The 14,569-nt window shown below is 43.9% G+C and overlaps 1 protein-coding gene across 2 annotated transcripts in view; it reads right to left on the minus strand.

Moving 5' to 3' along the window:
- Nucleotides 1-701: 701 nt before the first annotated feature.
- Nucleotides 702-14,569, minus strand: part of LOC126480738 (mesoderm posterior protein 1) — a 99,651-nt gene continuing 85,783 nt past the window's right edge. For both annotated transcript variants that reach the window (XM_050104021.1, XM_050104012.1), the window contains exon 4: nt 702-2,735. In XM_050104021.1, the coding sequence (XP_049959978.1) occupies nt 2,468-2,735 (268 nt within the window). In that variant the 3' untranslated portion in view covers nt 702-2,467. The remainder of the gene's footprint in view (nt 2,736-14,569) is intronic.

Consider the following 14,569-nt stretch of genomic DNA (forward strand, 5'->3'; position numbering starts at 1 on the left):
AAACGACATGTTCATACATTGCTACTAAAGAATTTTCGGTGAAATATCTATTAAGTGCACAATAAAAAAATGTTTTGTAACATCTGTTTTATACTGAAAATATCCAAGAGAACGTGTAATCACAGTCCTGTGTACAGTAATAGTGATTATTTCAGTGTATGTACAGCGACTTCAAACATGGCTGTGAGGCGGCTAAAGTACAAGAATATCATAAATATAAAACAGTCAATTGCTGCAACAATATTTTACTTTCACTGTCTTTCGACACCGACTATGAGTGTCTTCTCCAGAAAATCAACATGTACTTGTGGATTTTCTAGTGAAGACACCCATAGGCGTTATCGAAACCCAGTAAAAGTAAAATTTTGTTGCAAGCGTTTGGCTTTTCACTCGGAACTACCGTATACACCTAAGTATTCAAATAAACTGTGTGTCAAGATATAGATTGGGTATAAAATGTAAAAATATGAACGGGAGATCAGCGGTGACGCAATCAAAGCCTGTAGAGCGATTCCTCATTGAGATGTGTGCGTAAACTATTTAGAAAATTTACTGGGTTATATTTTTTTTCCCTCACTTCGGTGCAACCAGAGAGTTCAGATGAAGTGCTGAAAAAATTGAACATTATACTTACTCTTCGACGGATGCCTCTTACTCTCCTAATTATGTATGAAGCGATATGTAAGCACAGTAGAAAACAATTTTATGTTGCAATATATTTTATTTTGAGTTGATAACTTACGTAAGTAAACTGAAGTACATGTATTGCATGTTTATTGTAAGTGCTTCTGCATTTTCAGAACCACATTGGTAGTTAAGACTAGTGATTATATTCTACAAGAACAAGAATCACTGCAAGGTATAAATACTTATGGACAAATTATTACTACGCAAACAAATTCCTCTTTCGACTGCACACACCTGTAAAGTGACTAGTTTCATGCATTTTTGGATAGCCACTTGTAGGAATATCTAAGCATTGTGCCACCCACGAATCTAATGTGAAATGGAAAAGAAATATATCCGTTGCTGTGAAGAGGTAATTCTGTAGAAAATAACTCTATGCAAAGTTTACTAGCAGCTTATGGGTTCGATCTGGGGCGTTCTCAGTCGTTAGATGCAACACTGAAGTTCCAGTGCTGAATGAGAACCGCAGCTTCCCCTTATTATAACAACGTCGTTGTCAGTCGATAAAATTATACGCTAGCGATCCCGGTTATGCTGTACGTATGCGTTTGCCCTCTGACTAGAGTTATACTACCGTATATCAGTGGTCCATCTATTTCAGATGCTTCATGTAAACACCATTATCGCAACATAAGGGCAATGTATATGTGCAATGGTAATCTATATGTAATGGTTGGTTGGCACCTATAAGGTATATATCAACTGTCTGACTAGTTACGTGTGGAATATAAAAGGAAAACAAATTATAAAAGGAAATAAGAATTACAAATAGATTTCTATTTTATGGCAGCTATTACATCCCATATGGTTTCTGTTCCCGAATCGGCGTTACCGTAAATACGAATGATTAGATTTTTATTTGCAACTCCTAAGTAAAGCGTAAACCAATAAGGCTTGTTATCCGGTGGAAACATAAATGAGAAGTGTGTCTAGCTGATGAATTAACATTTTCTCTGAAATTACTGTGGGGCTGTGGAAAATATTTCCTACTATGTCGTAAAACAAACGCATTAAATACTGTACGGGGGTCAAACAAAATGGTGCAACGTAAGTACCTGTTATCTGTTTTGACATAAGAGGAAACTAATTTTTGTCCGAGCGGTATGGTTTTCTTATATATTTTAACAGATGAAACCACTCATCGCAAGTTGAAGTTTCCTAGGTAGTTCTGCTGGATCATACTCTATTCCGCTGCTGTAACCTTCGTTGGGCTTGTCGTAATTCATGATCAGTTGGGCCTTAGGCCGCGTAATCTCATCGTTGTAAGTCTTTTCTTAGGTCTGCCAGCTATAGTCTTCCTTGTACGACTGAAATAAAAAAGAAAAGTTGTGGAATGCGTCTGAGGACGGACTCTGAAAGCATTAGAGTTATGAGAACAGACTCACAACTTTAAACGATAAATTATAACTCGTATCCTGTGATAATAAACTCTAGAAATGACAGTGTATCGTAAGGCAAAGCAACAAAGGAATTGATAGTTAGTGAAGACTGTTCATATGGTAGATAGAGCCAGTTGCGGTCACTGATGCGTCGTATATCTTAAAAATACTAAACACTCACTAGTCACAAAACATTTAGATACGAATCTGTTCCATATTTAACTATGGATGAAATTGTCACAAAATCTTCCATAACCTTTGCGTGTGGAATATATGGGTTTTATGAAACGCTGACGACTAGTAGTAGCAACGAGAGAGATAAGGTGACGGGGAGGGGGGATGGAATCCGAGCTCTACTGGCATTAGGTCCTGTCTTTGTCCGCTCGGTCAGGTGGCGGCGATCAGTAGTGCTGCAGGAACGAGTAGTCGACGGTGGGCTGGTGGAGGGCAGCCATCTCCGAGGGCAGGTAGTAGCCGTAGCCGAAGGCGTGCGGGGGCGGCTGGCACGAGGGGTCCGGACAGTAGCAGCCGATGGGAGCGGGGGCGGTGGCGGGGGCGGGCTGTGGCGACAGGCCCAGGCCCACCCCCAAGCTGAGGCCCGCGGGCTCTGGCGGCGGCAGCGGTTCCTCCAGCAGCGCCTGCAGGTGCCGGATGTAGCGGATCGCCAGCCTGACACACACCAGAGAACACACTCACAACGCCACTCCCTTTTATAGAATAAATTAAATGGTTCAAATGGCTCTGAGCACTATGGCACTTAACTTCTGAGGTCATCAGTCCCCTAGAACTTAGAACTACTTAAACCTAACTAACCTATGGACATCACACACATCCATCAACGAGGCAGGATTCGAACCTGTGACCGTAGCGGTCGCGCGGTTCCAGACTGTAGCGCCTAGAACCGCTCGGCCACTCCTGCCGGCAGAACAAATTATTCTTCTGATCCAGTGACTTGTCAAACCACATCTAAGATAGCTGTTCAGTTCTATGTATCTGCACACTCTCTGCTCCTTTCTTAATCTGCTGTTCAGTGTCACCCAGCACACCTAGTCTTCTCCTCCTCTCCCTCTTTTCCTTGCAATCTTTGCTTCAATGACCAAATTTCCTAAACACTTCAAAAAATTTGATTGTTCCGAGGTCTTCCCTTCCAATGATATTTTGATGGAACCTTCATACACGGCCCAGTCACATTGATGTGACCAATACCTATGGTCGAAATCAAGGTGAAACAACCATTCACAGACGGTAGGTTGCAGCACTAGCTGTGGAGGCCATATAAAGCATGTTGGAAGGACGCGGAAAAAGTGCAGCCATTCAGAATTAGATTTTCACTCTGCAGCGGAGTGTGCGCTGATATGAAACTTCCTGGCAGATTAAAACTGTGTGCCAGACCGACACTCGAACTCGAGACCTTTGCCATGTCTCCGCAATATCCTTTCTTTCAGGAGTGCTAGTTCTGCAAGGTTCGCAGGAGAGCTTCTGTAAAGTTTGGAAGGTAGGAGACGAGGTAGTGGCAGAAGTGAAGCTGTGAGGACGGGGTGTGAGTCGTGCTTGGGTAGCTCAGTTGGTAGAGCACTTGCGCGCGAAAGTCAAAGGTCCCGAGTTTGAGTCTCGGTCCGGCACACAGTTTTAACCTGCCAGGAAGTTTCTGTGCAGTCACTGTTGCAATGTAGAAACAGAGCAATTTATCTGACATCCAAAGGTACACGAACATTGCCTTTCAGGGCAAAGGTGAAGCATTTCCGAAACTGGTAAGTTTGTAAACTATTCGGCTGCCGCTAGGGTTAAAGTATACCGAGCACAGCGAAATGGTGCTATCCAAAACTGGCGCCAAGACAAATGTGGTTCACCATAGACCTTAGACGACAGAAGTGAATGGTGGTTGAAGAGTTGTGTACTGCCGAACAGGTATGCAACTGTTGAGAAGCTGACTGCCAGATGAACCGAGGAGCTACCAAAAGTGTCTCCTCAACGAGCATTCGGTAAACTTTTTTTCATGTGGGCCTCTGCAGCAGGCGCCCTGTTCACGCAGCCACGCTGACTGCTATTCATTAACGACGAAGACTAAAATTTGCACGTCATCTTGCTACTGGGATGGCGACAGGAAGCCTGTGGACCACCTCGATCAGGCTGCTCGCTCCATGGATCCTCAACTGAGAAACCTACGGCAGCTGGCCACAGCACTGGAGTCGGTATGGCTAGAAATCTCTGTTGGTAGCTTTTAGAACCTCATTGACTCCATTCCTGCATATCTCGCAGTGGTCCCCACTGCAACAACGGTTATTCAGACTTCTGAAGTGTGGTCAAATTAATGTGGGTGGACATAGTATTGGTTGATTCTCACCACTTTGTTCTTTCCCATACTTATAATCATTGGTTTTTCTGGTTTTTACCACCCTTTGCTTTATAATTGTAGTTCTTCCTCTGATTCAACCCACACTTTCTGACTTCATGCATACTTAATTGTCTTTATCATTTCTCCATATACTACTATGCCTCTTGCTTTTCCTAATGCTTTTTTTATTAGTTGTTCAGCATAAATAATGAAAAGCGTTGGTGGCAAACAACTTCCAGTACTTGTCGCCCTGCTTACTTGGTGCTAATGCCTGCTATCACTATCTGTCTTGCATAGAGCTAGTTTATATGGTTATTGTCCTTCCAGTCCACACCATCATCCTTTAAGTTCTTCAAAAAGATGCCCCAGTCCGCTCTGTCAAACGCTTTTTCCCAATTAACATAATTTATGTCCGTATTCCTGTAACCATCTAGGGTTTTTTGTCCTAGCATCAAACATTTAATACCATCTCGTGTTCCTGTTTCTCTCATCAAGCCAAAGCGACCCACTACCACATTATCTTCAGTTTTTCTTTTCAACTTTCCGAGAAAAAAACTACTTATGGTAAACATTCGTTAATCTTTGCATTTTTTGGTGTTATATTTCTTTATTAAGGGAACTAGAAATGTTTTAACTAGATGTTCACGCCAAATGCCCTCGTCAATATATTCTATTGGCGAAGCTGTTTATTGTAGCTATTGCCCTATTTCATAATGCCATAACAGTCTCAGCTGGAATTTTATCACAGCGCGTGCTTTCTTCTTTTTGAGATTAACGGCATTTCGTTACATACCAATCTTAGTCGTGTATATTTGGTTCTAAGTATACACCAGAGAATAGAAAGATGCAAGTTTCTTCATCGAAGGGAAAGAGTACGAAACGTTTACTAACACATTACACAGCCAAACAAGTTGTAGATACCTGACATGGTGTTTACTCTTTTTAATCTAGGTTCTCACGGTTTTTCGTTATTTTTCAGAAAATGGCGTATTTCTTGTAATCAAAGTCTGAATCGTTAGCACTTTCTTGTTGCAATTCTCAAGGAACAGTGTACTTTGCAGGCGCTGTTGGTACTGGGCAGAGGGCAGCCTCATTTGGAATTGGTTTTGTAATTGAAGGTATGTCTATCTTCTTCGCAGTATTTTAGGAGAACCCGATGACATCTGTCAGGCCGAAATAAGAGTTGACCGTCCGCGTCATGTCGTGCCTACTCCAAACACGCTATGTTTGTTCGTCATCGCCGCTCAGCCTTATACAGCAGCGCACACATCTCCAGCAGACAGGCTTGGTGTCCGCAACAAAACACTTTCTATCCTCGAATCAAAGTAAAATTCCTATGCTATTTTTCACAAAAGTTGTAAAAGTCTTCCTATACAGTTAGGCTGTTATATAGCTCTAAAGTATATCTAGCCAATTTTTGCAACCTCTGGGCAGCACTGTATTTATTATAATTGAAAGGAGAGAAATAAGTAAAACTTGTAAATATTTCAGTGCATGAAAAAATCACTTGAAAAGAACGGTTTCATTGAAAGATAGGTATGAAACCACTTCTGATAAAGCAACGGAAAGCATACAGACAAATATTGATGAATCCTTTTACTGAACAACACGGCACCGTAGACACTAAGTCTCTTCATTTGTTAACCACGATTCTGTACCGTGAAACAGCAAAAGGGCTTGATAATCCAGCCTGGTGTTGCAGATAGCATACGCTTTATATTAGGAGGCAGCGAGCAAAACTGCAGTAAGAGATCTCATATACCCCGTCTGTCCAAAAAAGCTTTTAAAGTTGGAATAATAAAAACTGTAGAAAACCTGGAATGATGGTTTTAATGCTTCATGTGTTACACGTACTCACGCCTCACTGGAGTGTAAGGCACAAAATGTTCACACAGCTGTGCGGAACTGTTAGAAAAGTGCTTCTTCGGAATGTGTTCGACACGCGTGTCACATTGGCTTGAATATCGGTTATGTCGTCAAAGCGTTGACCCTTTGTATGAATTTCTGCACTTTGTCGTATTGTGTTAGGTTGCATTGATAACAAGGCTCGTCACCCGTGATGATATTTTTACGCAACTGTAATGTCTGCGTTTTGTATTTCACTCTAGTTGCGGCAGCTGTCCATGCGTCATTGTTTTTGTTCTGGAGTCAAAGTGTACGGGAGAAATTTTGCTTACACTTTTTCCGTCTTGAAAACATTCTGGAGACTCTTGGACACTGGAACAGAGATGTTGCTCCACTGCGATTCGTGACGCACAACGTTGACATTACGGCCGCACGCCCATTAATTAACACTGTCTGCTCGCAACTGGCTGCTCTAATGCAGACATGTTGTTTACAGTTCTTAGTTCAAGATCCCACAGTAGTTTCTGCGCTGACGGCGCTTGTAAACCAGGAATAAAATCATCCTATGAACGTGTTGAACTTGTATGTAAAAGCAGATTTTACATTAATTTTTAGATGGAATGCGAACTGAATGCTGTCTTGAATATTTTAACGTACCTTTCGTATTTTCTGTTGATGGTCCGGTTGGTGCCCCTATCCTGAGTCCTGAGAATTTATCTGCGAACAAAATTCTCATTTAATATTTCTTTCTATGGTATCAAGCGATGGGAAGAATACTGTTCGTTGGCATGGACTGAATTTCGACATCAGACACTGAGGAGACAAAAGTCGTGGGATACCTCCCAATATCGTGTCGGACCTGATTGTGCGCGGGGTAGTGCAGCAAATCGACGTGGCATGGACTCAACAAGTCGCCGAAATCCCCACGCAAAAATGTTGAGATGTGCTGCCTCTATGGACGTCCCGTAACTACGGAAGTGTTGGCAGTGTAGGATTTTGTGCACGAACTGACCTCTCGATTATGTCCCATGTCGGACGAGCAGGGTGGGAAAATCATTCGCTTGAATTGTCCAGAATGTTCTTCGAACCGATCACAGTTGTGACCTGTTGACATGGTGCATTGCCATCCACAAAAGCTCCATCGTTGTTTGGGAACATTAAGTGAATGAATGGCAGTAGAAGTCTCCAAATAGCCGAACATAACCATTTCCACTCAGTGTTCGGTTCACTGTCCACACCATTACGGACACACCACCAGCTTGTACAGTGCCTTTTTGGCAACTTGGGTCCATGTTTTCGTGGGGGTGTGGAACCGCGCGACTGCTACGGTCGCAGGTTCGAATCTTGCCTCGGGCACGGATGTGTGTCATGTTCTTAGGTTAGTTAGGTTTAAGTAGTTCTAAGTTCTAGGGGACTGATGACCTCAGATGTTGAGTCACATGGTGCTCAGACCCATTTTTAGTGGGGTCTGCGGACAATCGAACCCATCATCAGCTCTTACAAACTGAAATATGGACTCATCTAACCAGGCCACGGTTTTCCAGTTGTCCAGCGTCGAGCCGATACAGTCACGAGCCAGGGAGAGGCTCCTCATGTGATGTCGTGCTTTTAGCAAAGGCACTCGCGTCGGCCGTCTGCCGGCATAGCCCGTTCACGCCAGATTTCACTGCACTGTCCTAAAGGTTACGTTAGTCCGCGTCCCACATTGACTTCTGCAGTTATTTCACGCAGTGTTGCCTGTCTGTTAACACTGAGAACTCCATGCAAACGCCACTGCTTTCGGTCGTTAAGTGAAGGGTGTCGACCTCTGCATTCTACGTGGTGAGAGGTAATGCCTGAAATTTGGTATTCTCCGCACACTCTTGACACTGCAGATCTCGGAATACTGAATTTCCAAACGATTTTTCCGAAGTAGAATGCCCCATGCGTCTAGCCCCGACTACCATCGCGCGTTCAAAGTCTCTTAATTACTGTCGTGCGGCCGTAATCACGTCGGACACCTTTCCACATGAATCATCTAAGCACAATGATAGCTCCGCCAATGCACTGCCCTGTTACACCTTGTGTACGCGATCCTTCCGCCATCTGCATATGTGCATATCGCTATCCCATAAATTTTGTCACCCCAGTGTAGTTTTCTGCTCTAAGGGTGCCTTAGGGTGCGACAACGAGAATCTGAAAACTCATACATCTCACTTATGGTGAACGGACGTGCAATGCAATGGATCCACGTTTCTGATAGGTGGCTCACATTTCGAGTACATGCTGTATTCATGTAGACTGGGGATTAATTCTTACTCTGAAATATCCATTTAAATGCCTTCTGCTTGGTGCTTCCCAACTGTAATGTAAGCTTGCTTCAAGTACAGGTTACAAAGTTGTGAATACGAGTAGTATAATGCTGCGAATCTATGTTTAATACGTGGTGGGCATTCAGTACTCTGACGTCATGTTGAGCGTACCCTGCCTTGTAAACGTTTATTTGTACGCGTGCTTTTATTACTTTATCGCAAATGGATTTCAATTTACCGTTCAATAAAACGTTTCTAGTCAGCATGTATCAAATCATCTATCTCCCTAAAGAAGTACTTCATATCCCATTTTCTCGGTGCTTCCCTACATTTTTGTCCTAGAAATCTGCTCGCGGCGGGTTTGCATATCACTATGAAATAAATTGACTAGGGAAATCTGTCACATTTTATTCTCAGCTCCCAATGCACATTAATATCGAATGAACAGCGTATGTGCTGCCTTTAAAGTCCTTGGAAGGAACCGTGAATTGAAAACAAGCCGTATAAAAGTATCTTGAGTGAGGTCCAATTCGTCTCGTAAGATGCTTCACGGTACAGTTGTTTCACATGAACTTTTAGAGGGGGCAGGACTACAGACGTCTGCTCGAGAAATCTCGAGCGAGAACAAATACTGTCTCTAATTTGGGGATCCCACACTAATTCTTTTACTGAGTAATAATGTGAACACCGTTCCTCGTGGATGTAATTCAAGTGCTTTTCTTTTACCACTATGGCACTTCGAACAGGAGACTAACCGGAAATCTTACTAGGTTCGCATGGAGCAAGACAGAGCCTAAAGGCTATTCTACTATATTACAGACACTAAACATATTAAAAGAGGAAGTATTCTCCATGCGTACTTTCAACACTGGCCATAGTGAGTGGAACTGCAATTTGGAAAGAACTTCATTGAACATGTGATTCTTGAGTTTCTCCCGGCGTATTTGATAATCAAAATATCCACGGGTATGCTGCCGGTCTGTAGTGTCCAACGGGCACAATATTTCGGCGATCATACATGTCGCCATCATCAGGTGAACTGACGGACTGAGCTCCTGTGAACGTGCCGGCACGGAGATCCGTACGCTATACCTGCTCAGAGGGAACTGGGTTCGGTCGCGGCGGCGGTCGATTTAAATACCCTCCGCCCGCGGCGCGCTCCCTCCGCCGTCCGCTCCCCGCGCCACGGTCGCGCGGTGGAACAGATTGCGACGGCGTCTGAGATGACGTCGGTGTGATGGCTCTGTCCGCCGTGGCCGTCACAACTATACGTTTGCTCGATTTACTCTTGATTAACCCGATCGCTGGTTCCCAAGCCTTGCTAAGACTATAGCCACAGTCACGGTTTATGAAGTCGTCATTGGTGCGAATTTCGATGGCCTCTCTAACAACGCTGTCCCAGTATCTCGACGTCCGTACCAGAATCCTCGTGCGGTCATACTCCATGGCGTGATTTTCCGACAAACAATGTTCAGCGACCGCCTACTTGCTCGGATACATCAGTCGAGTGTGCCTATGGTGTTCACGGCATCGATCCTCGACGGTACGCATCGTCTGACCAATATATGACTTGCCACATTGACGCGGAATCTGGTACACGCCGGCGAGAAGACCACTGAACTTTTTAGCCATGTCTTGACTTCCACGTATTTTCTTTTTAATGGAGAATACTACGAACAAACGGAGGGAGTCGCCATGGGTAGCCCACTCTCACCGGTGGTAGCGAATTTGTACATGGAGAACTTCGAGGAGGAAGCCCTGTCGTCATCCGTATGGAAACCTACTTGCTTTTTCCGTTACGTGGACGACACGTTCGTCATCTGGCCACATGGTATGGATAAACTCCTTGACTTCCTTACACATCTAAACTCCATACACCCCAACATCGAATTCACTATGGAGACTGTAACGGAGGGTAAATTACCTTTCCTTGACGTCTTGGTCAAGAGAAGGGCTGACGGCACCCTAGGTCATGGGGTGTATCGGAAGACTACGCACACTGATCTGTATTTTCACGCAGACAGCTGCCACCACCCTTCACAGAGGAATGGGGTACTTAAAACTCTAGTACATAGGGCGCGCACTATCTCTGACGCAGAGAGTCTACCCCAGGAATTGGAACATCTGAGAACTGTATTTCGAAAAAATGGGTACTCAGAGTGGCAGATTCAACGTGCTCTCCGCCCAACCACTGCAGCACAACCTGTTGAGATGGATGAAGTCACAAGGGAAGAGGTAGGCACTGCATTTATTCCATACACAGGCGCACTCTCGGGGAAAATCGCCCGCATTCTGAAGAAACACCGGGTCGGAACTGTGTTTTGTCCTCCAAATAAAACTCGTGCACTGGTGGGGAGCGCCAAAGATGACCTGGGTTTGAGGAAGGCCGGCGTGTACCAGATTCCGTGTCAATGTACTAAATGTTACACCACAAACTCTTCAAATAAACTTTGGATTATTACAGGTACTAAAGTGTCTTCAAAAATAAAAAGAAAAGTGTATGAGACAGCAAGAACTAGTAAAAATCCAGAAGTAGTTTCACACTATAAAAATTAATGTAACATACTGAGAAAAGTTTAAGGAAATCAAGAAATATGTATGTAAGAGAAGAAATTAACATCTCCAGCAATAAAATCAAATCAGTATGGAATGTTGTTAGAAGAGAAACAGGAAAAGTAACCACTGGGGTAGGTAGTATTACTGTTAAAGAGAATGAGACCATCTTAACCAACAATACACAGGTAGCCAATGTATTTAACAATCATTTTTTAAGTGTAGGAGAAAAAATTGCAGGCGCTGTTGGTACTGGGCAGAGGGCAGCCTCATTTGGAATTGGTTTTGTAATTGAAGGTATGTCTATCTTCTTCGCAGTATTTTAGGAGAACCCGATGACATCTGTCAGGCCGAAATAAGAGTTGACCGTCCGCGTCATGTCGTGCCTACTCCAAACACGCTATGTTTGTTCGTCATCGCCGCTCAGCCTTATACAGCAGCGCACACATCTCCAGCAGACAGGCTTGGTGTCCGCAACAAAACACTTTCTATCCTCGAATCAAAGTAAAATTCCTATGCTATTTTTCACAAAAGTTGTAAAAGTCTTCCTATACAGTTAGGCTGTTATATAGCTCTAAAGTATATCTAGCCAATTTTTGCAACCTCTGGGCAGCACTGTATTTATTATAATTGAAAGGAGAGAAATAAGTAAAACTTGTAAATATTTCAGTGCATGAAAAAATCACTTGAAAAGAACGGTTTCATTGAAAGATAGGTATGAAACCACTTCTGATAAAGCAACGGAAAGCATACAGACAAATATTGATGAATCCTTTTACTGAACAACACGGCACCGTAGACACTAAGTCTCTTCATTTGTTAACCACGATTCTGTACCGTGAAACAGCAAAAGGGCTTGATAATCCAGCCTGGTGTTGCAGATAGCATACGCTTTATATTAGGAGGCAGCGAGCAAAACTGCAGTAAGAGATCTCATATACCCCGTCTGTCCAAAAAAGCTTTTAAAGTTGGAATAATAAAAACTGTAGAAAACCTGGAATGATGGTTTTAATGCTTCATGTGTTACACGTACTCACGCCTCACTGGAGTGTAAGGCACAAAATGTTCACACAGCTGTGCGGAACTGTTAGAAAAGTGCTTCTTCGGAATGTGTTCGACACGCGTGTCACATTGGCTTGAATATCGGTTATGTCGTCAAAGCGTTGACCCTTTGTATGAATTTCTGCACTTTGTCGTATTGTGTTAGGTTGCATTGATAACAAGGCTCGTCACCCGTGATGATATTTTTACGCAACTGTAATGTCTGCGTTTTGTATTTCACTCTAGTTGCGGCAGCTGTCCATGCGTCATTGTTTTTGTTCTGGAGTCAAAGTGTACGGGAGAAATTTTGCTTACACTTTTTCCGTCTTGAAAACATTCTGGAGACTCTTGGACACTGGAACAGAGATGTTGCTCCACTGCGATTCGTGACGCACAACGTTGACATTACGGCCGCACGCCCATTAATTAACACTGTCTGCTCGCAACTGGCTGCTCTAATGCAGACATGTTGTTTACAGTTCTTAGTTCAAGATCCCACAGTAGTTTCTGCGCTGACGGCGCTTGTAAACCAGGAATAAAATCATCCTATGAACGTGTTGAACTTGTATGTAAAAGCAGATTTTACATTAATTTTTAGATGGAATGCGAACTGAATGCTGTCTTGAATATTTTAACGTACCTTTCGTATTTTCTGTTGATGGTCCGGTTGGTGCCCCTATCCTGAGTCCTGAGAATTTATCTGCGAACAAAATTCTCATTTAATATTTCTTTCTATGGTATCAAGCGATGGGAAGAATACTGTTCGTTGGCATGGACTGAATTTCGACATCAGACACTGAGGAGACAAAAGTCGTGGGATACCTCCCAATATCGTGTCGGACCTGATTGTGCGCGGGGTAGTGCAGCAAATCGACGTGGCATGGACTCAACAAGTCGCCGAAATCCCCACGCAAAAATGTTGAGATGTGCTGCCTCTATGGACGTCCCGTAACTACGGAAGTGTTGGCAGTGTAGGATTTTGTGCACGAACTGACCTCTCGATTATGTCCCATGTCGGACGAGCAGGGTGGGAAAATCATTCGCTTGAATTGTCCAGAATGTTCTTCGAACCGATCACAGTTGTGACCTGTTGACATGGTGCATTGCCATCCACAAAAGCTCCATCGTTGTTTGGGAACATTAAGTGAATGAATGGCAGTAGAAGTCTCCAAATAGCCGAACATAACCATTTCCACTCAGTGTTCGGTTCACTGTCCACACCATTACGGACACACCACCAGCTTGTACAGTGCCTTTTTGGCAACTTGGGTCCATGTTTTCGTGGGGGTGTGGAACCGCGCGACTGCTACGGTCGCAGGTTCGAATCTTGCCTCGGGCACGGATGTGTGTCATGTTCTTAGGTTAGTTAGGTTTAAGTAGTTCTAAGTTCTAGGGGACTGATGACCTCAGATGTTGAGTCACATGGTGCTCAGACCCATTTTTAGTGGGGTCTGCGGACAATCGAACCCATCATCAGCTCTTACAAACTGAAATATGGACTCATCTAACCAGGCCACGGTTTTCCAGTTGTCCAGCGTCGAGCCGATACGGTCACGAGCCAGGGAGAGGCTCCTCATGTGATGTCGTGCTTTTAGCAAAGGCACTCGCGTCGGCCGTCTGCCGGCATAGCCCGTTCACGCCAGATTTCACTGCACTGTCCTAAAGGTTACGTTAGTCCGCGTCCCACATTGACTTCTGCAGTTATTTCACGCAGTGTTGCCTGTCTGTTAACACTGAGAACTCCATGCAAACGCCACTGCTTTCGGTCGTTAAGTGAAGGGTGTCGACCTCTGCATTCTACGTGGTGAGAGGTAATGCCTGAAATTTGGTATTCTCCGCACACTCTTGACACTGCAGATCTCGGAATACTGAATTTCCAAACGATTTTTCCGAAGTAGAATGCCCCATGCGTCTAGCCCCGACTACCATCGCGCGTTCAAAGTCTCTTAATTACTGTCGTGCGGCCGTAATCACGTCGGACACCTTTCCACATGAATCATCTAAGCACAATGATAGCTCCGCCAATGCACTGCCCTGTTACACCTTGTGTACGCGATCCTTCCGCCATCTGCATATGTGCATATCGCTATCCCATAAATTTTGTCACCCCAGTGTAGTTTTCTGCTCTAAGGGTGCCTTAGGGTGCGACAACGAGAATCTGAAAACTCATACATCTCACTTATGGTGAACGGACGTGCAATGCAATGGATCCACGTTTCTGATAGGTGGCTCACATTTCGAGTACATGCTGTATTCATGTAGACTGGGGATTAATTCTTACTCTGAAATATCCATTTAAATGCCTTCTGCTTGGTGCTTCCCAACTGTAATGTAAGCTTGCTTCAAGTACAGGTTACAAAGTTGTGAATACGAGTAGTATAATGCTGCGAATCTATGTTTAATACGTGGTGGGCATTCAGTACTCTGACGTCATGTTG

The sequence above is a fragment of the Schistocerca serialis genome, chromosome 1 (genome assembly GCF_023864345.2).
Source record: "Schistocerca serialis cubense isolate TAMUIC-IGC-003099 chromosome 1, iqSchSeri2.2, whole genome shotgun sequence".
Taxonomy (NCBI): Eukaryota; Metazoa; Arthropoda; class Insecta; order Orthoptera; family Acrididae; genus Schistocerca; species Schistocerca serialis.